Genomic DNA, 26,837 nt, shown 5'->3' with positions numbered 1-26,837 from the left:
TATCCTATACAAGTATAGGTGAATCAACTATTTAAAACATACCATTTGTTTATAGGACAATTTTCTGACATTAGTTTTAGGTTGCATTTATTATAAAAGCTAAGGTATATTTCTTGTAGCAGTAAAAATCTGGATCTTGGCTTTTCATTCATTCTATCATTTTTTTGAATGACTTTTAATTGGTGAATTCAGATCTTCAGATCTGAGGAAATTATTGAATGAAATATAAAAGCATTTGACATTTTATTATTTGTTTAGATTCTTCCTTGAATTGTCAGTTCTTTCCTTTTTCACAAATTTTCTTCTTGTGTATATACCAAAAGCATAATTATTTTGTAATGCTTTAATTTTTTATAAACTTTGATGCAAGTCTGTCCTGAGGTTACATAAAACAACATTATTTTGTATTGCTTGAATTTTCACAAACTTTGTTGTAACTTTATCTTGAAGGTTAATTTTATACATTTATTAATGTTGCAATGCATGGTATCCAACCCAAGATTTCACATATGCTAAACAACTACTACTATACAGCAGAGCTCCATCCAACTTTATTCTTTTTTTTCTTTACCTGTGGTGCCAGGGACTGAGCCCAGGGCCTCATATATGCAAGACAGACACTCTATCACTGTCCTGAGGTTTGCTTGCAAAGGTTTATATTTGTGACCTACATGGAAGATTAATCTTATATATTCATTGTAGTGGTATACAATTCTACTCTTCTCCCTCCCAGTTCTGAATCATTTTGGTGTCTTACTACTTTGAGGTGAAATTGCTGTTCATGTTATAAGAAAACCTTTAATATTTCTGCTGAGGCAAGTATGAGATGATGAACTGATTTAATTTTTATCTGTAAAAATCCTCATGTTTTCTTCTAACTTAATTGATAATATGCCGGTACAGAATAGTCTCTGCTGAAAAATTCTTTTTCCTCAGAACCATCATGTTCATTCTCCCACAGGTTTCTGTGGAAAAGTCAGCACATTATCTTATGTAATTTTTGTTGTTTTCCAGATATTTATAGATTATATTCTTATCTTTAGCTTTCAACACATTAATTGTCATAAGCATCTGTCTGTTTGGATTTGTTTGGGACACTTTGAGTCTCTATTATTTAGAAGTTTACTTCATTTTGCAAATTAGGGAATTTCTAGATTATTATTTCTTCAAATAGTGTTTCCGACTGTTTCTCTCTTTGTTATCCATCAAATATCCTACAATACAAAGGTATTCCTCCTGATATAATTGCACAGGGCTCTTATACTGATTGCGCATCCTACAATTCTCTTTTACATTTATTCTTCTGTTTGAGCAAATTCTGTCTCTGTACTTTCTATTTTACTGACTACCGACCTTCCTGTTTACTGTTAAGTCCTGTATAAGAGCCTTTAGCGCAGCTGTCATACTAAGTCCACTGTTTCTACTAGAAGCTTTTGCTGTTGTTACTTGTTTGGGGGCTACAGCCAGCATTGCTCAGTTCTTTCTTGTGGATCCGTACTCAGAGATCACTCCCAGCAGTGCTCACTCAGAGAATCATCTGTAGTTCTAGGGATGGAGCTGGGCTTGGCTGCATCCAAAGCAGTTGCTTTACCTCCTATACTCTCTCTGGTCTAGAGGACTTTTCTTTTCTGTGCAGTCACAAACCAGCTAGTGTGAACAACAGAGCAAAATACTTTCGGATATGAGAAGGTGGGGAACATAAAATTACCATAAAACAACAATAAAACAAAATTGAATTGATTTTGCAGAACTGCCAAGTTTCGAAGTTTAAAAATCATTCATTTCTAGGCTCCTAGCCTTAAAATAGCTTGAATATTCTCTGCTATATAATTTTTATAATTTTATTTGAGGACTGTACTAGATATCATTCATGTGAAGCAATCTACCAATGAGTTACAGCCTGGTCCCTGGAATATTTTCTAATTAAACATATCAGGACTGACTAAGATAAACATAAAAAAATTATATAGCTGATACAATAAAGTTTTCTCTTTTTTTAAGTTTTCATTAGGCCATGATATATGTTTTAAGAAGCAACATGATAAAAGCGAGAATTATTTAAACTACCAATAATTAAGAATAGAAAGTTTTGACAAGACCTACACAGTACAACTATGTAAATATCTCATTAATGTCTCTTACATAGAATATGGACAAATATAAAATGACAAAGCAAAAAAAAAAGTACGTGTCTACCAAGAAATGTGCTGCACCTCAGATTCTGTCCTAGTAATTATTAATTGCTTGTCACGGACAGTGCTTAAGTTTTGTTTTATCTTTAAATGAAATATAGCAGGCAGTTTTATGGTCACTGACAGGTTATTTAGAGTTGGGTTTGTTTGTTTGTTTGTTTGGGGGCCACACCTACTGTGCTCAATTCTTCCTACTAGCTCTGCTCTCAAGGATCATTTCTGCCTGGCTAGAAGGACCACTTGTGGTGCCAGGTCAGCTGCATGCAAGGCAAGTGTCCTATCTACTGTACTATCACTATTGCCTCTAAGGTTCTTTTTTCTTTAAAAAATCTTTTGTTATTTCTTATTTCTCCCATAACCCTTTTATAATAGTAATTTAACGACATAACTTGTGAGAACGAAACAAATATACAAAAAGATCTTAATTTGGGCTCTAGAGATAGTAAAGAGGATATGGTGCTTGCCATGCATGTAGCTGATCCTAGTTCTATCCGTGACACCAAATATGGTCACTTGAGCACTTCCTGGAGTGGTCCGTGAACAATGCCAGAGGTGCCCCATCCCATATTTATACCAGTTATAAGCATAGTGTCTAAAATCAAGATTACTGCTTATAACTTAAGCCATATAGTCATAGAACACAGTACCAGTAAATAAGAAAATGTGATTTATAATTAAAACACATTCCAGATAACAAAGTATCCTAAGGGAGTTATTTACAAAGTCAGAGTAGCATAGAAGTACCCACTTCTGTCCTTCAGTAGCAGTATAAAATCTGTACTCAAATCCTTTTATTAATCAACAGTCACACAGTGATTTTTATGCAAGTTCTTAGTTTGCCTCTAGTCATCTCTCCATTCAACCATAGTTTTCCTGTGCAAATATGTTAACAGTGTACTCTTTCACCATTCAATTATGAACTCTGGGGCAGGAGTGATAGTATAGGGGGTAGGGTGTTTGCTCTGCACATGGTTTACCCAGGTTTGATCCCCAGCATCCCATATGGTCCCACGAGCACCAGCAGGAGTAATTCCTGAGTGCATAGCTAGGAGTAACCCCTGAGCATCACCAGGTGTGCACCCCCACTTTAACTTCCCCCGAAACAAAAACCAACAAAAAAGTAGAATTATGAACTTTGCATCAACTGGAACATTTATTGAAAGAGTTTTATTAATTGCCTTTGCTTTTTTCTAGTTAACAAATTGTTGTTAGAGTCACATATCTAAAAAACTACTTTCTATAGTCAGTTCTCTAAATTCATGTAAAGTTCTTCATCTCCCTAGAAACTGTCAATTCCCATTCTATTCCCTTTCATCACTGATCTTATAAAAAGGCACATGGCTTTTACTTTTTTCAAAATAATTTTCATAAATAAAATTGTCAATAATTTAAATGACAATTAAAGGTCAGGGACAGAAGTTTTCACCACTATACCAAGATGCCTGTGTCACTGTGACTTTTGATCACACCAGGCTCTTTGGCTGACTACTACCCAGATCACATGCGATTTTAATTTGTGTGAGAGCAAAATCAAGGGCAAGAGCATTAGTTCACAGCTAAAACCGCTGATATTTAATTATATTAAATTCACATGAACATTAAATTATCCAAAAGAGTTAGATATGGATAAAAGGTGTAAATACTCCTGCCTTTCTTCACAAAATTACCAAATTGTCAACTAAAGAAGTAAAATTTAAGTGAAAAAATATCATTATGTAAGATGAACAGGAAACACAAATGGATGAGAGAGAGAGAGAGAGAGAGAGAGAGAGAGAGAGAGAGAGAGAGAGAGAGAGAATCTATTTTCAGAAGATTTGGATGAAGCTGTGGCACTTGGCAGACCCTAAACAGTGACATTCAGAGTACTGACCTGCAACAGTGCAGAAAAGGTTCAGTACTTGCAGACACAGGTTCTAGAAGTAGGAACATCAGTGTGACAACTTGTAAAATGGTGGAAGATTAAAAGTTTGTGTCAAGCAATTTTCCTACATGTCTCCACTGATCATCCTCTACAGCAATTTACTGGTAGCACAACTGGAGTTTAATTTCTAAATAAAGAAAATTCAGGGGCCAGGGAGCTAGCTTAAAAGTAAGGAGTCATATGCTTGCAAATACTAGGTTCTGAGTTTGATTCCTGGCACATCTTGCCCAACCTCCCCATTCATCACTGCCTTGCATGATGCTGACACCACCAGCTGGGCCAAGTATCACCCACAGGCCCCCTGGTTTACCCAGGTTTGATCCCCAGCATCCCATATGGTCCCACGAGCATCAGCAGGAGTAATTCCTGGGAGTCATTCTACATATGCATACACACAAGTGCAGACAGACACACACACATGCATAAACACACAAACACACACACACACACACACACACACACACACGAAAAACAAGTTAAATCCAATCCAAAGGGGCTCAAGTTGAGTATTAAAGAAATAGACAAGATCAAGATGAGACACAGAACTTAGAAAAATGGGTAAGAAGGAAGTTTATTCGTCTGTGAATCGATTAGTTCCCCTCTTCCTCCTGCTTTACAGACATATACTGCCAGGAAGAGCACCAAAGTGAGAACAAAGACTAGGTCTTCAGACATTTCAGGATGTCACAATGAAAAGCCTGGGGTCTTTTCTGCATGAGCAATATATAATGAAACGATGAGCCATCTGGACTCCCTTAAGTCATAGATTCATAATACCTCATTTACAGAAAGTAATGGACAGCTATGAATTCCCTGCATGCCCATATTTGAAATAGAGCTTTCAAAAGAAACCAGAGGAAAAAAAGAGCAGACATTAACGGATTATTTTTAAAAAATGAAATGCCGAGAAGACAAACATCTGTAAAATGAGGAAAGATTTTTTTCCAGAATGAAAGTACAGGAAGGCACACAAATGACTGAAAATCACAATGGAAACAGATTTCTCAGAAGCAATAAAATTGCTTTAAAAAGGGGGGGGGGAGTCAATGCATTCAATAATCAAGAGGGAAAGACCTAATTATATGTTCACCCAAACTTTGTCAACAAGTGTGAAAGCAAAATAGGCATTTTCAGAACACTAAGACGTTGAAAATGGTTATTTCTAATGTATCCTTTCTTGGGAGGCTATAAGAGAAAGGCATCCAGGAAAGAGGAGATCAGTAATGAGAAAGAAAAAGGAATCCAACCCAGAACAGACTTCAATGAAATGACTAAGTAGAGAGATGCAAGGAAACCAGCAAGGCATACTCAAACACTAAAAGGCTAGCAAACAGAGGAAGGAAGTCATTACTTGCCCTAGAACTCAAAAGGTCAAGTGTTATTGAATATTGACAGAGGCACAGAGGAGGCTGCCAAACAGAAGCTGTAGTCAACTATTTCAAGAAAAAAAGTCTAACGCAGGGGAAAAGAATTAGGGAGCAGTTTGTCTTCCTCTTTCCCAACTTGTCTATAGTGAGAAACCAAGCAGAAAACAGCCAAGCAGCTTGGAGGATGCAGTGTCCAAGGGAAGGGCCTTTAGGACACGGAGAGGCAGAGAGGGAACAGGACAGATTTCTAGGGAAATGGAATAACCTTTCTAGCGCCTCCAACCACAGATGGGCAAATGGAAGGCACTGAGAACTATTCCAAGGTCAGTGTATGCTATTCCAAGGCAGGAAGTCCCAGAGCTGAGAAGAAACTTTCCAAAAAAAGGATGATCAAGAGAAATGTCAATAATATTTGCTGACAGATCTGCTGAGTGTCTGAGAATCTGAAAAAATATTTCCGTAGGTAATAGATAAAACTTTTATATTTAAAAATAATACATAGTAGAATCACAGAATCTCAATCCATAAAAAGTAAAGTTAAAAACAATAGAACTGAAAATCTCTATCGCAATAAGAGTCAAAAAATTACTAAATCTAGGAGAAGCAAAGATTATGCAAGAAAGAATTCAAATTCTAGAATACTATTTGATTAATCTATTAATAACATTTTTATGTTAATGGTTCAGAACATGATAAACAAATCATGCTGAGAATAAGGTGGAGTGGGGAAAAGACTAGGAAATGGGAAAAGAAATGGGAAAAATCCACAATTTCACCTAGCATTATGCCTACCTAATAGGTAATAGTTTGAAATGGGAAATAAGTAATTGTCAAGTAAACAATTATTTAAGACATGGAGATAAATTTAAAAAACAAAATACAATTAGCTGCTTCTGGTAAAAGTAAGAGTGGATGAATATGGTTAAGGCAGAGATGAAGGCTTTGCTATTGCTGTGATTGCTACAGCTATTCTTAAAAAGGTTTTATTACCTTAGCTGTCTGATTTGAAAACTGAAGAGATAAGGAATGACAGAGATAGAATCTTGGGGTTTCAATGAGTTTTCTATTACAGCAGTGCCTCTCCTTTATTCAGCAAAACTTATAATTTATATAATCAGATAATTGATTTCTACATGAAGAAGTACGTAAGTTAAACCATAAAAGGTATTAATATATAATCGAGTATATTCTCCAAACTTTAAGTACCAGTATATGTGTGTGTTTGTGTTCGTGTATTTCCAAAAGAATACATCCATGTACATGAGATGTGGCTATCTTGGACTAAAATATCTAATTTTCTAGATATAATGCTATCATCATATCCCTAAAACTAAAACAGTAGTCTCAGTTTCTTTGAGATCCCATGGTACTCTTAGATGCTATACTCCATTATAAGTGCATTTATGTTTACCTGGCTGACTTATAGATCCAGCGATGACTAAAAAACACTTATTCTCAACATTTGTGTGTCTTAAGGAATTTTACAACATCATCTTTTGCTTTTCTCACAAGTGGGTGAGGTAGCTAAATATTAGCTGAATATTCCTAACCCTAGCAGGACTATCATAATACTATGACGTTTAATCACTGTGACTAGCTACTTAAAATCAGTTTGTGGGTAACACTATGCCAAACTGGTAAAACCAGGGTAATTTTCATTCATTAAAAATATTTAAGGACCAGAGCAATAGCACAGTGGGTAGGGCATTTGCCTTTCACACTGCCAACCTGGGTTCGACCCTTAGCATCCCATATCCCCAAGCAGTGTCAGAAGTAACTCTGAGTGTAGAGCCAGGAATAACCCCTGAGCATCTCCAGGTGTGACCCAGAAAGAAAAAACAAATAGTACTAAGTTGTATATTCACAAAGAGTGTGGAGGTGCTCTCTCACCAAGAGTGTCTGGTGGCCCTGAGCCGCTTCTCCACTCTGGCCTGCAGCCATGGCTAACAGACACATGAAGGGGGGAACAGGGCCGCCAAGAGGTTGGTGATCAGTTGCCATTTATTCCAATCTTTGTCCCGCGTTTATTCTATTCTCCCCGCATGCCTATTCCAATCTCACTGAGCGCCCAGTCTCACACTGCTCCTCATTCCTGTCTCCTACTTTTCCCTACAGTGGTCTCTCTGTACCCAGTCTCAGAGCCTTAGTTTAGAGCCCAACCTCCAAGGTTGGGGGATAGCAACTACACATAGGTCAGATAGCACAATCATCATATGAAAGCCCTTCCTTCTGGGGAAGCTCTTCTAAGACAAAGATCTCTGGCTAGAAGATCTGCTTAAGGGGAAGTTTCACCAAAAGACATACTTAAATTTACTTCTTAATAATATTAGTCATTTTTTAATGGACAAAGTAAGAGTTTAAAGCTTAAAGGGTGGCTCTCCTGGGGACTTCTCACTATAGATCCCAGACTACACTCCTCAGGCCAGATTAATTCTTCCTAACCCTAGCAGGGTCCTTGTCCAGTCTCTTCTCTTTGGGCCATAAAACAATTTGTCCACAACTGTGCTCTTATTATAAGTTTTATGGCACTTGGCCTGGTCCTGTTTCGATGCCAGGGTAGCTTACAGCTTGCGTTGGATCTAACCAGTCCCTTCGTCTGGACCCTGCTTTTTGGGTGTTAGGACCTAAGAGCAACTGATGTGTAAGTCGAGTAAATATAACAGATGTCCAGGAGTAAATATTACACAGAGTTAATTGACTCCTAGGTTACAAAAGCATAGCATTAACTATCTTCCTGTGTTTATACAAAAAAACATTGCTCTAAAGGAAACTATGAAAGGGACACAAAGAGAAAAGCAATATTTCACTAACAAATACAAAATCCAGAGTTCTTAGAAGGATCTGATCTTACATGTCACAGGGTCTGATTTTGGGATGTAGGTGATTAACAGATAGGGGAAGCAGAACATAGAGAAGTTAAAGTTAAACACGAGAATGGGAGCACCTCAGGAGTACTGTGATGGATGTAACCCAATAAACCTAAGTTCCCAGTGGCAAGGGAGAAAGAACAAACCATTGTTATCCTTGAGTAAGTACTAATATAATGCCTTATTTTATATAAGAGTACCATCTTTTTTATAACTAATAAATGACCAAACATATCTACTAAAAACACAAATATATTCTTTCATACAGATTTTGAGAAATATGGGATATTAAAAAGGCATAGCCATACTGGCATACATAGAAAAAAAACTAGTTTTTTTCAAAGCCTTTTAAGTACTCCAAAGTCATCATGAAATTTAGCATATTGAAAGCATTACCAAATGACATAACAAAATACATTTACAAAAAAATAGTCAATAATTGAGCATTGTAGTATTAGTTTTCTGCAAGGACTTTTAATTTGCAGCCAGTGGTACTTGGGTGAGAATTAAACACTCCAGTGCATTAAGTCTCTTCTGACCACTAAGTTTCTGTAAAGCATTGCTCTAATTTTTTAGAATAAAGATGACATGTCACTGTTAAAACTTTATGTTACATTTATATCTTTGGCAAAATCACTATTAACTCTCAAAGGAGTCTTTGAATGATAAGGGATATGGTCACTCTAATTTTCAAGGACTTTATTACTGACAGTGAGCTTACGACTAAGTTTCTGAGCTTAGAAAAGCTTAGAAAGCTCAGCTTTCAGCCACCAGGCTGTTCTCCTGACTATCCCATTTCTCTGTTCTGTTCCATTGCACTGTCAGTAGCTATATCAGTAAGTCACTTGGTTCATATGTCACTAGCATAGCTTCCACAAGCTCTTCAAGAGTTGCTACTCAGTGACTAATTGATGACCACCTTGGTCTTATATCCTGAAATTAATTAGAAAGTGTGCAAATGGTCTCGACAGGTAGATGACTGTATGCAGCTCATTAACTCATACTTTCATTCTTACTAGCCTTTTTTCCCCTCTATTTTGTTGGGGTAAGATGCTTAGGGCTTTCAACTGAGTCTGTGTTCAAGGCCAATTCTTGGTGGGCTCAGGAGATCATATAGGGTTCTGAGGACCCAATCTGGGTTAGCCTTGTGCAAGGTAAATGCTATATTATCTCTCTGCTCTCTAATTTTCTTTTTAAATCAAGAGATAGCAATTATAATGATCCCATGATCCAATTTAGGTTGGCTGCACACAGGGCAAGTACTTTAACACAGGCCTGAGCATTTTTATTTATTTATTTATTTTTGTTTTTTTGTTCACACCCAGTGATACACAGGGGTTACCCCTGGCTCTTCACTCAGGAATTACTCCTAGCGGTGCTTGGGGGACCATATGGGATGCTGGGAATGGATTTAGGTTGGCCGCATGCAAGGCAAACGCCCTATCCGCTGTGCTATCATTCCATCCTCCCTGAGCACTGTTTTTCTTTTTGGGCCACCCCAGGCGCTCCTGGCTTTGCACTCAGGAATTACTCCTGGTGGTGTCATGGGATCATATGGAATGCTCTGAACTGAACCCGGGTCAGCCGCATGCAAGGCAAACACCCTACCCACAGTACTATTGCTCCAGCCCCCTCCCCCCGCCCCCGAGCATTTTTAAACATTCATTCTTATTAGGAAAGGTGGTCAAATGAGTAAAGGCTAGGAATTAGGAAAAGGCATAACAGCACAGATGCTGATCCCATTGAAAAAATTAATTCAATAATCTGTCGTGAGTTTTTTTTTCAAACAAACCCCTCTGTAAACAAAAATATGTCTGTCTAATAAGGAACTGGAATGGCGTAGGAAATGGGGCTCGGTGCTACGAGTCTCCCTTGCATGACGCATGTGGCTTGTGAATTTGAGTTCATCCTACATCACTGAGAATGACAGCTGCCTCTAACTCTGTGATCTCTGGCACCTGATAAAGCAGGCAAACTCCAGCACCCTACAACCAAGTGTGCAACAAACACAAAGAAAAAAAGGGGGTGGAGAGGAAAAGAGAAAATTAGTAAACTTTTAAGATGAAACAGGATAATCAAACTTAAAATGGCCTGTTGAGGAGGCATTCTGTGTGGAGGGAAGAAACCTGAGGACACTGGTAGTGGGACTGGTGTTGGACATTGCATGGCTGAAACTCAACTATGAATAATTCAGTGAGTCATGGTTTCTTAATAAAAAAGTAAAATAAAACAAAAATAGAACAGGATAAAGATGCCAGAGAAAGTATTGTGTTGGGTGTTTGACTTGCACATACTAACCTGAGTTCAAACCCTAGAACCAACCACGTCTGATCCCTGAGCAGTGCCAGGAGTGAGATCTGAGCATAGAGTCAGAATTAAGCTCTGATCACTGCCAGGAGTGACCCAAAAAGAAGCAAAAAATAAAAACAGGATATGATGAGAGGAGAAAAAGGTAGTGCTTAGGGCAGTTGAGTAAAAGCCACCCAGCAGGACTTAGAGAACAAACTGAACCAAAAAACAGGAATTTTATTGCATTTGTATTTAGGGTCACTAGTAAAATAAAGCCCAATTTCTTGTAAATAATCTTAAGATACTACAAAATATGTTGTGAAGAATAAAGAACTTTGAGTAGGTGTGGCCCTGAATTCCATGCTTTTACTGGTTTTCAGTAAGCATGGAAAACTGCTTTTTATATTTAGTTTTTCTGTTTTATCTTCTGCCATTACATTTTGAAACAGAAGGTAAGTAGGGAAAAAGCAGTGCTCAGCATGCAGTCTGTTTTTAATAAAAGCATGATTATTATTGCTATTGTTACTATTATTTAAGACTCAATGGTTACTATTACTCGAATACTTAGGAAAGAAACATATATATAAAAATTATTTTCAGGGTAGGGGCTAGAGTAAGATTAATTTGTGATTCTCTCTGTTAAAATACTGTAAATAAATGTGAGTCCTTAAAACTTTATTTCCTACACAAATTACCTTGGTTAAAGAGAGACTATTAAAGATGATATTGTTAGGGATGATTGCAGAACTCTGGATAATTCCAATATGCATGATGATTAAGCGTATTTAATAAAGCATGATGCTAAATGGCCTTATAATAATAAATAGGCAGTTTCTTTTCTGATATATGCAAAATCAGTTTTGATGCAGACAATTTTCTATATATCACGACTGGTATGGAAATCATTTTCTAACCACCCAGCTGCTACAATGTTAAAAAAATTAATTTTAATCTTAAATCAAAGATGTAATAGAGGAAAGGGTGATTTAATATGCAATCTCATTACATTTGACAGGCTTATTTATAAATGATTTGCCCCACATTTTGACAAGCATAGTTAATATGTTAATTAGCTCTTAAAAAGATGATGAAAGGAAGAGACTGACATGCTATCATTCTTCACATTCCATCTTGGGGTACACTGTAATTGATGCCACAAGGTAGTTCTATATCATGCCCCTCCCAAAGAACTGTGATCATGATAATTATTTATTACTTACAAATAAGTTAATCACCCTTTGTTAGAAATTAATCCCCTAAAACAATCCCAGGTGATCTTTTGCCTTGTGAAACAAGCACATCTGTAAACATATTTATGAGTTTCCACACAAGAAGATAAAGCTCCTTTAGAGCAATGACCTCACCAGTCAGAGCAATGCTTCCTGGCTAGGAAGCCACTACAGAGGCCAGCTGCTTTCTCATCATCAATTCTCTTACAGTGCTTCTTGGTATATGGTAAGCCTTTTTGGCTTATGAGTTTAAAGATTATTCCTAGTGCCTAGACTTGACAAAATCCAGGAATTATCGAAGTTCAACACGAGAAAAATGTAAATATGGTTCTTCTGCTTAATGCACCTTTATAGATAGAGATGAAGGTATGGCGACATACCTTGCTTGATGCATTCTGAAAACTGCATAGTGGAATCACACATCAGGACAGTGCTGAAAACCAGGAGCAGTAAAACCTAACAATGGACACTGTGATTTACATCCCTTGCTGACTATGCTAACATACATGTGTCTTCGTTAATATTTTTGTTGCCTGTGGCCATTTAAAAGAAAACTGGAAAATGTTAATACTGTAGAGGGATCATTAGTTTTTAGTTACCACCTTACTGGCCCCTGGTTGGTAAACGAACTGGAAAAATAGCCAGAAACTATTGCACCTGCCTCCTTGCCATTGTCCATGGGTTAATATTTGCACTTCTCTTTGCAGCAGCTGACCCGTGACTCAATTATGGTCCCATTTATTGGTTCTTGAATACCCACCATTGATGTCATTGATTATGCAAAAATCAATACCCTGTGAACTCTCTAACAGAAAAATTACATTTTACTGGACTTAGAGTATCACAACAAACTGGCTTTTAAAAAGTGGTTTGGAATGAAATCAGGTTCAAAACGACAGGCACTCCATAGATATAACTCAGCTTTTGGAAATTGGAAATGAGAGGCAGTAAGTATGGAAGCTGCTCAAACATTATACATTCATTATCGTTTCTGGTAATGAATGATGTTTGCACACAAGCTAAAGGGCATTTGAGGGTCTACATTTTTTAAATCAGTTTTTTTCCCTATCAACTTCAATAACAGCTTTTGTATGTTTTTATTATGTCTCTATTTAAAGCAAATTGGCAGAAAGCACTAAACCTTTTTCCTTAAGAAACATGCACACACACACACACACACACACACACATACACACACACACAGGGGGAAAAAAGGTACTAGGGAGTAGGGAAGAGGCATGAATAGAAATTAAATACCACCCATTAGAAACAGACATACTAGCAAGTCACAATCAAATAATTCTTTGTACTTTAAAGAACATTTTAAAGATTTTGGGAAAATTAGCCACTAGCACATAATAAAACATCTCTGGATTATAAGGGTGGAGACTTAATTGAACTGCCAAGTACTAAGACAAAACTGGTTCCAAGGCACTATTTCCAAACTATGTTACTGTTAGTAGAGTCCTTAACTGACCTCAAAGAAAGAAAACCTAGAATGTCTGTACTAAATAAATAGGAAAATGCTGCTTAACTCAAGAAATTAAATCACGATTGTATGGTCAACATTCAAATGTAAGGTAGGAGGAGGAAGAGGATGAGAAAATTATATGTCTTGATACAATTCAAAATTTTGACACTTATTGACAAATGATTGCATTTCAAACCATTTTGGTTTTCTTTACAATTAGAGATCAAAATAACTATTTTTGCCCAACTTCATGCTTCAGCTTGGGGAAGAAGTAACTGTATAAACAATCATGCAGAAAATCACCAGGAAGTGAGATGAAGAAATAATGGTTGAGTCCTTTCATGGTTACTCTTATCTATTCCTCATAAAATAAATATATCCACATAGACACAAAAAAGTAGCTATTTAAGTGACCTCACAAATACTAGGTCCCATTTTGAGGCTTGTTTTTGTTGCCTAAAGCAAGAAAATTTTTACCCTGTCCTATATCATGAGGAAACTGATTGTTTTCTCACCCCAAAATTTTGGATCAAAAATATCAGTTAAGAAGCCAGCCTTCATCACAGTTTAATTTACTAAAATCCAAGAGTAAGGATAGAGCAATGAAGAAAGAACACAGCAGTAAGATAAACAACACATGTTGAAGTTTTATTGAGGCCATAAACATGTAACATGTAGCCAAATTCTGGATATAGGAGAATAACCATTCATTGGCATATAATTCCTGCTACAAAAGAGCCATATGCTATTAAATGATTTTATTTACGATCAAGTTGTGAGTCTAGAAAAGAAACTTTTTAATTCATAGTAGATATTTTCACCAGTCACTAGTGAGTTTTTGTTAAATGTTAAATGAGATTATTTCCTCATTTTATTATGACCATATTTGATAGGAACTAGTGGGATTTTATCATAAATAATAATTATACAACACTACTTTCCAGTTTGGGGCCCCCAAGATGGATATTTTTGTTTGTTTTTGGTTGGGGGGGGTCACATCCAGAGGTGTACAGGCTTACTTTTGGTTTTGTGGTGATGGGGACCATAAACAAATTGATACATGCAAAGCAAGCACCTTAACTCCTGTACTATGATGAAGTTTTTAATTGTGTTAAATGATCTTGTTAAATGGACTGTCCCAAAATTAATCCTGGGTTTGAAAAATAATTAACTCTTTAATTTCACTCTGAATAATTGGCAGTTTTTAGGAGTATAGTGCAAATAAACTTGGTGCCAAAGAGTCCCAATTAAGATTTTTTTAGACCTTTGTGTTGTGGATTTAAATATTTTCTCCATTACTCTCAACCCACAGTTCTGCTTAGAGATATATAATTCTTTGTTGTAAAATGAATTCACAAATTGAGTCACTTAGGGAGAAAAATCACTGCACTGACAGAAGAATGCCTCTATCCCTGTCCATCAGACACCATCTGCAAGGGAATCACTGATTAGGGAACATTTCTAATCATGTTTTTAAAGAAACCCAGCAGTACTGCCACACAGAGGCAAACGCTCCTGCATCATTAATCTTCATTCAAACTGTTAGGATGTTTGTGTAGGCTTGACCCAGACCAAACACTATAGAGAGATTAGCTAAAGTAAAGCGTCCATTTCTCACCACATGTCAAGGCAGGTGGAATATTCTGTGGAGCCCAGGAGGACATCAGGAGGTCTATACCACAAGGTAACCACTTCGTTGGAGTATGTGTGGCTAGGGACGGATTTTGCTCTTGCAAGACCTGTGGGTTACATGAAGTATAGAGAAGTTTAATGAAAAGTAATAGAAAAAAAAAAAGTTAAATTTGAATGTTCACAATTTTAAAAGATCAAACATGACTTTTTTAGGAGCATGAATGTATTGTAAAGGTAAGTAGAAAGTTTGGGAAAAGCATATTGTGTTTCAAATACCTGTGACAAATAAACACCAATAGGTAAATCATTAACATTCACTCTTAAGACATTACATATTAAAGGAAAATGTAATTACACATTTCAAGGAGAGTAACTAAAATGATTCATAAAATAATAGACATCACAAAGAGGTTTAGAACTCTCCTAAACTTTTCAAAGATTGTTTCAACAGAACACTGGTTTTGAGATAGAAATACCTCTCATGAGAAAGGGTTCCAGTTCAGAACACCTTGAGAACAAAGAAGGTTTAAAAAGTGAAACAGGCATTCGTATATGAAATTTCTAAATGACCTTCATTTTTCAAATACATACTGTAAATCTGGAGAAACTTTATTTGGAAATGTAACACTTTTCGCAAGGGATTATTCCCAGACCTCTTAGGTTTCAATATTTTGTTGAACAACTCAGTAGGAAATGCTTAATCATGAACTTCTGTGAAGGGCCTGAGAGGGAGCTCAATGGGTGAGCATCTACTTGAAACACAGGTGGCCCAGATTCAGACCTCACAATACACTCTTTTCCAAGCATCACTGGAAATGAACTCAAGCCATACGAAGATCACCTAACTAAACAATAATAAAATAGTTTAATAAACCTAACACATGGATATAAGATAGCATATGATGATAAGGAAGAGTTTTGCGGGCTGGGGAGATAATACAGCATTTGCTTTGCATGCAGCTGACCTGGATTCAATCCCCTGAGCCTGCCAGGAGTGACCCCTGAGCCCAGAGCCAGGAGTCATCCCCGAGCACTGCCGGGTGTGGCTCAAAAAACAACAAAAAATTTTAATTGGAAAAAATATCTATAATGTTAAGTGATAAATTATACAGTTTGACTTCACAACACTTATTCATTAAAAAAGATTACCAGAAAATGTACATAACTATATTTAAATTATATACTCATATATATTTTATCTATTTTGAGCTTAATTCTAGAATATGAAATTATTAGAAAAATTTAAATAAAATTAAAATTAAAATTCATTTTTGTGAATTTAAAAATTCAAGAATTTTCTATACTAAATATATAATATGTAATATGTACATATGAAACCATTATTTTCAGTATTTTAACTAACAATAAATAGTCAATAAAGATACATTTAAGAAAATTTTGTTGTTCAAAATCTAAGGTGCAATTTTTTTTTTTTTTTGCTTTTTGGGTCACACCTGGAGATGCACAGGGTTACTCCTAGCTCATGCACTCAAGAATTACTCCTGGCAGTGCTCAGGGGACCATATGGAATGCTGGGAATCAAACCCGGATTGGAATCATGCAAGGCAAAAGTCCTACCCACTGTGCTATTGCTCCAGCCCCTAAGATGCAATTTTTAAAGAGAAAGTTACGGAAGTCACAGTCCTCCCGTTATTCATCGATTTGCTCGAGCGGGCCCAGTAAGGTCTCTATCATGAGACTTGTTGTTACTGTGTTTGGCATATGGAATACATCACGGGTAGCTTGTCGGGCTCTGCCTTGAGGGCGAGATACTCTCGGTAGCTTGCTGGGCTCTCTGAGAGGGGCGGAGGAATCGAACTCGCATGGGCCATGTTGGCTGCGTGCAAGGCAAATGCCCTACCCACTGTGCTATCGCTCAGAAGTCCTATATAATAGCATTCTTGCTTCTTTATGTTTATTCACCACCAATGTAAAGCATTAGAGTGTTAACTCTTTATAGTATTAAGAAACACGTTGTATATCCAGTTCATTAATCCATATCTCCTTTTTGTACTATACAAGAACTTAAAAGTAATACTGGGCCAAGAAGATAGCTCAAAGGGCTGAAGCACATGCTCTGCATGTGCAAAGTCTAAAGTGAGACCCATAGCACTGCAAACCTCTACTCCACCCCCACCCCCAGCAACTCTGGGCCAAGCAGCATGACATGACTGCCTGAGCCAAAGCTGTCAGGCTGCAATGCCAGCCCAGCATCACTGAGATAGCCCCAGAGTCCCTAAGCACTTCTGTGAAGGCTCCACCCCCAAATTTACAGTACAGCTGGTGAGACAAAAAACATTTTAATTAGTTCAATAGCATTTTGGTTTACAATTCAATTGAATTTTACAAATTTGCTGATATTTACAAATGTGCCACATTTAAATGTACATTTTATAAAAACACGTATAAACACACACACAAATAGTACCTAATGTTTTTTGTACATGAAATAGAATACCTATTTTTGAAAACAAATGTTACAATAAACATTACTTCTTTTGTTTGCAACTGATTACCTACTTCAGTTCATGTAAAAGTGAACAGATAGGACAATCAGGATGGTAAAGTTTCTCCAAAATTCGGTGATTCAATCAAAATCAGTCATCCCATTGGTTTTTCAAATGACTACACTTCTCTACAAAGCCCAAAGTGTCAAGCTTAAGTCCTGGCATAGGCTCTGACTTCTTTCATATGCTCTTGTCAAGTGGAACGTAGAGGATAAAACATACATCAAATTAATTAAGCTTCTGAACTGTTAACAACATGGTGACCAGAATAAAAATAAAGACAGTGTTCCGGGTGGGAGAGAATATTTTCCCACCACTCATCTGACAAAGGGTTGGTATCCAAGAAGCTACCTGTGATATATTCAATATACCAAAAACAGTAACAACAAGTCTCACTATTTGTTGTGAGACATTACTGGTGCATGCTCAAGCAAATTGATGAATAATGGGAGGACAGTGACAGTGACTTATAAAACTTAACAGGAAAATAAAACATAACCAATTCTATCAGAAAAAATGGGGAAAAGAGATAGATGAATAGAAACTTCCTCAAAGAAAACACAGAGATAGCCAATAACTTATGAAAAAGTGCTCTGTTTATGAAAAAGTGCAGTGCACTGATCATAGGGAAATGCAAATCAAAACACCAATGAGACACACACCACAAAGAACAAAGCAACCAGTGTTGGGGATCTGGGGAAAAATGAACCTTCATTCACTACTAGTGGGAATGTCAACTGGTCTAGCCCTATTGGTAAAGACTATGGAAATGCAAAAAACTAAGAATTAATCTTCCATATGCCCCAGCAATTCCACTTCTTGGCATCTACCCCCAAGGCCCCCCAAACTCTATTCAGAAGAAGTATTTGCTTCTCTGTGTTCATTGCAGCATTGTTCACAATACTTAAAATCTGGAAACAACCCAAGTGTACAAGAACAGATAAGGTAACTATGGCATTTATACACAGTGGGATATTACTTGGGTAAAAGAAAAAAATGAAATCATGTGATTTGATGCTACCTGGATAGAACTATAGGGTATCATGCTGAGCAATGCCAATCAGAAAGAGAGGGACAGATTTCTTTCATATAATGGAAACATAGCAAACAATAACAAATGGCCAAAGAGAGCAGGACCTGAGAACTCTTCTACAGTACTGAGCTGGAATGGGGGATGAGGCAATGGGAGTAGGTCCCTGAGATAACGGTGAGGGAGGTAGACACTCTAGTGGAGGCTGGAACATTGTGTATATGAAGCCCTACCATTAACAATATTATAAATCAAGGTGACTAAAATTTTAGACAAAACCCATGAAATTTACATACAAGTGGTACAACATGGAAAGTATCATGCTAAGCGAAATGAGTCAGAAAGAGAGGGATAGACATAGAAAGATTGCATTCATCTGGGGGATATAAAGTAACAAAGTATGAGATTAATACCCAAGAATAGCTGAGATCAGCACCAGGAGGATTACTCCATAACTTAGAGGCCAGCCGGGTGTTCTATGGGAAAGGACAGCTCGGATAGAGAAGGGAGCACCAAATAAAGGATGTCTGGAGGATCCTCCCAGGAGGGGAGATGCATGTTAAAAGTAGGCTATGGACTGAACATGTTTGCCACTCAACGCCTCTTTTGCAGACCACAACATCCAAAAGGAGAGAGAGAACACAAGGGAATGCCCTGCCACAGAGGCAGGGTGGGATGGGGGAATGGGGGTGGGAGGGATATTATCCATGGTCGTGGAAATGGGCACTGATAGAGGGATGGGTGTTTGATCATTGTATAGTCGAGACCCAAGCACAAAAATTTGTGGATCTACAACTGTACCTCATGGTGTTTCACCAATAAATAAAAGAAAAAAAAAAGATACAGAGAGACAAAGAGAGGGAGAGAGGGAGAGAGAGAGAGAGGGAGAAAGAAGAGCGAGGGAGAAGAAAAAGAGACAGAGAAAGAAAGAGAGGGAGAGAAAAGAACAAGGGAAAAGAGAAAAGACAGAGTCAGAAACAGAGACAGAGACAGAGGGAGAGGGAGAGAGAGGGAGAAAGAGCAAGGGAGAAGAAAAAGAGACAGAGACAGAGATAGTGAGAGACAGACAGAGACCGAGAAACAGAGAGAGACACAGAGAGACAGAGAGGGAGAGAAAAGAGCAAGAGAGAAGAGAAAGAGACAGACAAACAGAGACAGAGACCAGAGACAGAGACAGAGAGGGACAGAGAGAGGCAGAGAGAGAGACAGAGACAGAGAGAGAGAGGGAGAGAGAGGGAGAAAGAAGAGCAAGGGAGAAGAATAAGAGACAGAGACAGAGAGAGACAGAGACAGAGATAGTGAGAAACAGAGAGACAGAGAGTGAGAGAGGGAGAGAGAAGAACAAGGAAGACAAAGAGACAGTCAGAAACAGAGACAGAGAGACAGAGAAACACAGACAAAGAGACAGAGAGGGAGAGAGAAGAGAAAGAGACAGACAGAGAAACAGAGACAGAGACAGAGAGGGACAGAGATAGAGCGAGACAGAGACAGAGAGACAGAGACAGGGTGGGAGAGAGAAAAGCAAGAGAGAAGAGAGACAGAGAAACAGAGACAGAGACACAGAAAGAGAGAGACAGAGAGACAGGGCTCCCCACCCAGCATCTCGGCAGCAGGAGGATGGTGCCACGCGGGCAGAAAGGCCCCTGGGGACTGACGGGTCCCAGGGCTGGGAACTCTTTACTCGAAAGCACCCGGCTAGCTCAGCGGTGGGTTGAGTGAACCCACCCCATTCCGCCAGCTGGGCCTCACACTCCTCTTCACGCATAAAGGGCTGGCCCAGAGCATGGAGTCAGCATGAACAGGCAGGAAAAGGCGTCGCTGCAGGCAGGAGAGGGACAGCCCAGCCGCTCGGACCCACCTGCCCACTCCTGAAATGCAGAACAGTGGGGCCGGCAGGGAGGGCGGCAGAGCTCACCCTGGATGGAGGGGCCATCGCTCTACTACAGTGCCTACAGTGCCTTCGGGGGGGGGGGGGGGGCTGACACCTGCATCCCCCACCCCACACCCCGACCCCCCACAGTCCTCACTTTAAAGAGACGGGGTGGGGTTGGAGTGACAGCACAGCGGGGCAGGGTATTTGCCTTGCATGCGGCCAATCTGGGTTCGATCCCCAGCATCCCATAGGGTCCCCTGAGGACCGCCAGGACTAATTCCTGAGTGCAGAACCAGGAGTAACCCCTGTGCATCGTCGGGTGTCACCCAAAAAGCAAATAAATAAATAAATAAATAAATAAATAAATTTAGACAAAACCAAATCACTTGTTGAGGTCCTTGTGACAGGAAGTTAAGTCAAAAGGATAGGAGGACAAAAAAAATCCAAATTTTTCATATAGGCTAGTTGTAGAAAGCAAATATTATTCCTAGGGTTAAAAGACAAGCAAAACTTGAAAACTACCTAGACATATAAATAAATAAAAAACACCTTAACATATATATAAATAAATCTAAATGATTAGTGTTATTTAAGGTTGATTATGTCACTCTAAATATAAGTTTGGAAACATTTCTGGAAAATCTAACTAGAAGATTTTTATAATATTATTTATCTCTTTCCTGTTCCCAACTGCTCAAACTCTATGCACATGGCCAAATAAATTCCCTAACAACAGTGAAATGAGTTTTCAAAACTGACTCTTCAATGTGTTAAGACAGTTTTTTCAAATGGTTCACATGCAAATGTGTCATGTTGAATGACAAATATTATATATGGATACATACATATGTTTTAAATTTTGGGGGGACATATTGGAGATGTTCAGACTTTACTTCTGCCTCTGCGCTCAGGGATCACTTTTAGTGGGACTCAGAGGAATCGTATGTGGTCCTGGGTATTGAAAATAGGCCAGCATGCCAGCAATTGCCTTACCCACTGTAGTATCTCACCAGTCCCAAATATTATATATTTAAAATAAACTTGTTGAGAAAAACTCTTCAATCATCTTACTTAAATACAATCAATTAAAATAAACTATTTTTTTCTCGTGGAAATGCCCTAAACGTTAATTTTTTAAATACCCTAAATGTTTATTTTTAATGAAACTTTCACTCTAAAATAAATCTTTCAGTTAAAAATGTAAATAAATTCTAAAATTTTCAGGGAGTGAGAGAATTACTAAAATAATGAACTTTAAGAAAAGGGAGGAGGAAGGAAGAAGGAAGGAAGGAAGGAAGGAAGGAAGGAAGGAAGGAAGGAAGGAAGGAAGAAAGGAAGGGCTTGAAGTAGGAATATAAAAATACATATTTAATAAATATTTTTGTTAAGGATTCTGCTACATGTCTATACAAATCATGCATTAAAACATGCTTACTCATGCAAAATTTATTACACTGCATCCTTCAGCTGAAGGAAGACTGTAGGACAGGATTAATTAGCACAGCATGTGTGAAAGCTTTCTTTCTCTGCTCCTTGTCAGTTGCTATGGTTACACTACAGGAAGAGAGCTACACTACCTTTGAAAAAGGATGAAGTTCATGGGTTAGTATCAAAACTCTTTATATTAATGTTTGGTTTGAATTAAAAGTCCAAAAGCATAGTGAGATGCTAACTAGATGAGCACTAGTTACTTACAGACTGCTGTTTGGGCTGAATGTGCATATGCAGGGGTGCGTGTTGCTACGGTCACATAAAATGGTTTGTGTAACCATTCAAAGTACTCAACTTTAAAGAGTTACCAAATATAACTAAAAACTCTGGAGTAGAGTAAATTCTACTAGTTATCCCACAATAAAAACTAAAAAATGGGCAGCTGGGAACATCTCTCTCATAGGTGGAAATTAAAGATACAGAGCAAGGTAGGAACACAAGTTCAAAGGCAACATAAAGGGAGAACTGATCCACACAACTGAGTAGGGTGGGAGGAGGGACAGTGAAAGGAAGGTGTGTTGGTGTCCTTGGGGTAGGGAGGTGGGTACAATGTCGATGGGTGTGGTGTTGAAATGATGTGTATGAGAAACTACTAACAGTATTTAAAATCACAGAATCTCAATGAATACAAATTTAAAATAAAAATGAAAAGTTAAAGAAAATCCAGCACCTCTAAACTAAGTAACATAGTAGAACCTTAGATTTCCAGGACAGTTAAGAGAGTTAAATTCCTGCTAATCTTGTATCCAATGAAACAATTCCTTTCTTTGGAGCGATAGCACAGCAGTAGGGCGTTTGCCTTGCACACAGCCAACATGGCCGACCCGAGTTCGATTCCTCCGCCCCTCTCGGAGAGCCCAGCAAGCTACCGAGAGTATCTCGCCCGCATGGCAGAGCCTGGCAAGCTACCCGTGATGTATTCTATATGCCAAACACAGTAACAACAAAGTCTCCAATGGAGACGTTACTGGGCCCGCTCGAGCAAATCGATGATCAACGGGAGGGCCTTTACCTTTACCTTTACCTTAGTTCTTTAAGTTCCCAAATCTGATAGACACATAGGAAAAAATCTTGAGACAGTGCCTCCAATATTTGTCCTACATAGACCAGTCATCTAATATGAGCCAGTGGAGACTTTTCAGACTTTATCTTCATAGGCTTCTCAGCAGTACTGGATACTGTGGACCACTCTCCTCCTATATTTACTCCCTGGGCTTCTCAGATCTAGAAGAGTTAATAGGAAGGACTTCATCTGGGGATTTTCAAGCTATGTCTTAGCTGCTGGCTTTGTCTAGAGTTAAAATAGTCAAGATCTAGAAATAGGGTTATATATTCAAACTAGTGCTTTCTCACATGTCTACATAGTAGGTGACAGTGACTAATGCCGTGTTTTAACTGTCATGCACAGGTGATTTCTCACCTAACAAGATTTTATCTTCAATTCATATTGCCCGTGGGCTGCAAATCTGAGTTTAGTCAATTGCACACTAGGTATCGGAAGATGCTCTGCAGGCACCTAATACAACTCAACCACAAATTCCTACTGTCATTTGCATTAAGAATGCAGGAAAAATCCCATGAGCCCAGAAGCACATGCATTTTCTAAGCAAACTACACTAGATTCCTGAAGAGTAAAATTTCTATTAGCTGCATAGATACCCCTTACATTTTGTATTCCATGCATAACTAATTATTCTTTCAAATTCCAAAGCTTCTTTATTGCAGGTCGTCAATTTGGTCTGGAACTGTATGGAGAAAATTGCTTAACTCAAGATCGAGATTCAATAATAAGAGTTCTCATGTCTCAGTTTTAACGAAAGTACTGCGGGGTGGGGGGAGCCTGGCAACATAAGCTCATTTTTTTTTCTAAGTAAGTGGAACAATGGCAAAAGTTAGATGAAGTTGCACAGGTCAATAAAAATGTAATACACAGGAGTATCGGACCTCCCACCCCCGACCCCAACCCGCTTCGGTCTTTGCCAATGCTTTTGTTTTTACATTATCTCCAAATGAAATAATGAGTGTCTTGCTCTTAGTTAAAAAAAAACTATTACTAGGAGAGAGGCTCCTTTCAATGAACTTGATTCCAAACAGACATGGTTGCCTGGCAATATTTTATGATCAAGCATTCAGGCTGGAAAACGAAAAGCTCCTCTGCGCCATGAGAAGCAAGAGAGGAGCTTTGATCCTCCCTCCCCATGTCACGGGGAACCGGCCAGGAATGTCTTTTTCTCACATGAATGTTTAATGGAGACTTCTGCCTCCTAGAGAATTTATACTGGACATCTGAAGTATGTTAAATCAGCTCAAAAATATTTATTGCTGCTCTTTGAGTTTGTCAGTAAACACCCATCAAACAAAACAAAGCAAAAAGTATGTTCTTCTGGTGTCTCCCAAGCTCTGGCCTTTAACCTCTTTCTTCTGCACTTGACAAGTTTTCCTGGATTGTTTTATTTAATTACTCCCATGGCTTCAGTTATTATTTATATGCTGACAATCTCCATCCTCCCCCCCCTGCATTTCTAATACCAATCTTTCCCCACAACTTGAGATTTCTGTATAAAAAATGTCCTTGGATCTTCATAGAGATCTAAAATCTTAAGCTTTTCTTCTCTTTCCAACCCTCCAATCAGTACTTTATCCTCCACTGTTCTGTAACCCACTAGAAAACATTGCCATCCCCTCTCTCTAAAATCAGATGTCCTGTTTCATAATATATTCCGTAGAGGAGTTTGGGAAGTTCTTCACCTTCTGCTTTTAGCTAATGGATTTTCTTTTGTAATTTCCTCCTTCTTTCTCCTCTTCCAGTTTGCCTCATGCTTTGCTGGATTGTTACAATTGCTTTAAAAAGTCTGTCCATAGAAAAAAAAGCTATACTTTTCAAAATAGGTTTTTATCTCATTTTTTAACTCTTTTGGGAACAGTCCTGGAGCTGCTCATGAAATATAGGGGACAAATACGGTGGTGTTAGGGTGGACATAAGGTTCTGGGGATTGAACCTCATCCCTGGCCCTCAAAATACATTTTAGACAATGAATGAGTTTTTAGGTATTGAAATCAATACTTTTATGATCACTATGAAAGCTGAGCATCCTCCAATTCTTGATACCCTTTCTTTAGAACAAAACAGCTTTGCCTTTTTTTTCCTGTCCAAACTTCTTTGATTCCCCTGTTCTTCCTGCATTAACATACACCTCAGAGACCTGGGCCCTACATAAACAGGATGAGAATGCTATACTGGTCTCCCAAAGAGGAACTGAAAGAGCTATGCTTGGAGTATCACGTTTCACTCAAATGAGAGAAAGAATCCGGAATTTTGAACTCCGTAGACAATCAAGAATCAGGGACACTGTCTCGTTTGCCAAGGGGTCAAAAATCAGATGGGCTGGTCACGTAATGAGATTTAGAGACGACTGCTGGACTAGAGCCATTACTGACTGGATTCCATGGGATGTCAAAAGACCACGTGGCCACCCATCTACCAGATGGTCTGACTTCTTCATCAAGATCATGAACGATTGGTCTGAGGTTCTCCGTGTTCCTAGAACGAACAGACGCCATTGGGATACACTAGCACGCGACAGAGACAAATGGAGACATTACTGGCACCCGCTCGAGCAAATTGACAATTAATGGGAAGTCAGGTGATCAAGTGATCAAGTTCAAACTTCTACTTCAACAAAAGCTACTGTTTTAAGGGATACCCAAAGCCGTTTAAGTTGATTTGACTGCAGTTCTCAGAGTAGTTCACCTGAATAAATAATCTGTGAAAATAAAGGGCTGGAGCGATAGCAGAGCTGGTAGAGTGTTTGCCTTGCATGCAGCCGACCCGAGATCTATTCCTCCGGCCCTCTTGGAGAGCCCGGAAAGTTACTGAGAGTATCACTCCCGCATGGCAAAGCCTGACAAGCTATCTGTGACATATTTGATATGCCAAAAACAGTAACAACAACTCTCAAAATAGAGATGTTACTGGTGCCAACTCGAGCAAATAGATGAACAACAGGAGGACAGTGCTACAGTGCAGTGCAAATAAATCCTAATAAAATGGTGTAAGACAAAAAGCATTTATACAGTTTAAGCAGCATCTAATTTTTTTTCTGTTTTTAAAATAAATTTATTTTCAGAGGGGCCAGAGTGATAGTATAGCAGGCAGAGTACTCGTCAATCTGTAGCACCACATATGGTTCCAGGAGGCGCACCAGGAGTGATCCATGAGCACAGAGCCAGAAGCAAGCCCTGAGTACTGCTGGTTGTGCACCCTTTCCCCCCTCCCCCAATGAAATAAACTTATTATAAGAGTGTATTCTATGCATGGTTACTGTTGTGATGCTGACAGATCAAGGTCCCACACAATTTGACACTGTAATTACATCAGCTGAAGAAAATGTGGGGGTTTCTGTGGAGGGGCCTGGTGGAGGCCACAGAAAGAGTGATTTATCCACAGAAGCAGTTATCAGCAGAAGCACAAATGAACTTCTGACTATGTGAGAGCTCCTGCCGACATTAAAATAAACAGGCGGTCTTGGTAACACATCGGGAATATGGCATAAATCTGAGTCATCAAATTGGGCCAAAGTTGAGATGTTTTCTAGACTCCACATTTGTGGACCTGAAGGCTTCTCCAGCTATGAGAGACAGTCCAGAATCCTCTGTTTGGATCCTCCCTGAGAAGACAGGCACCCGCATAGAAGCTCCCCAAGCTCCCCTACACATCTACAACTAGCTTGTCTCCTGACATCCTTAGGTGTTTCATTAATATGCAACTGCCTTAAGTTGTACAATGAAACCTATCCCCATAAATATGGACATTGGCACTTTTGAGATTCGACCTCATCTTCCAGAGCTTTACCCTGTATATCTTGAAAAACCTGATATAAAATAAAATAAAATAGAATACCTTATAGAAAACCTGACGATAGTTAGCTGTATCTCCTTGATTAAGTCAACTAAGATTCTTGCTTTAGT

General features: G+C 38.5%; 1 protein-coding gene across 4 annotated transcripts in view; it reads right to left on the bottom strand.

Annotated features, from left to right (window-relative positions):
* CDK14 (cyclin dependent kinase 14) overlaps window positions 1-26,837 on the bottom strand; it is a 710,477-nt gene that overhangs the window by 254,626 nt on the left and 429,014 nt on the right. For all 4 annotated transcript variants that reach the window (XM_056118543.1, XM_056118544.1, XM_056118546.1 and 1 more), the window contains one exon: window positions 14,955-15,075. In XM_056118543.1, coding sequence (XP_055974518.1) covers window positions 14,955-15,075 — 121 coding nt within the window. The remainder of the gene's footprint in view (window positions 1-14,954; window positions 15,076-26,837) is intronic.

Source organism: Sorex fumeus, unplaced genomic scaffold, assembly GCF_029834395.1.
Source record: "Sorex fumeus unplaced genomic scaffold, SorFum_2.1 ptg000037l, whole genome shotgun sequence".
Classification (NCBI taxonomy): Eukaryota; Metazoa; Chordata; class Mammalia; order Eulipotyphla; family Soricidae; genus Sorex; species Sorex fumeus.
This window is presented reverse-complemented; position numbering and strand designations above follow the sequence as displayed.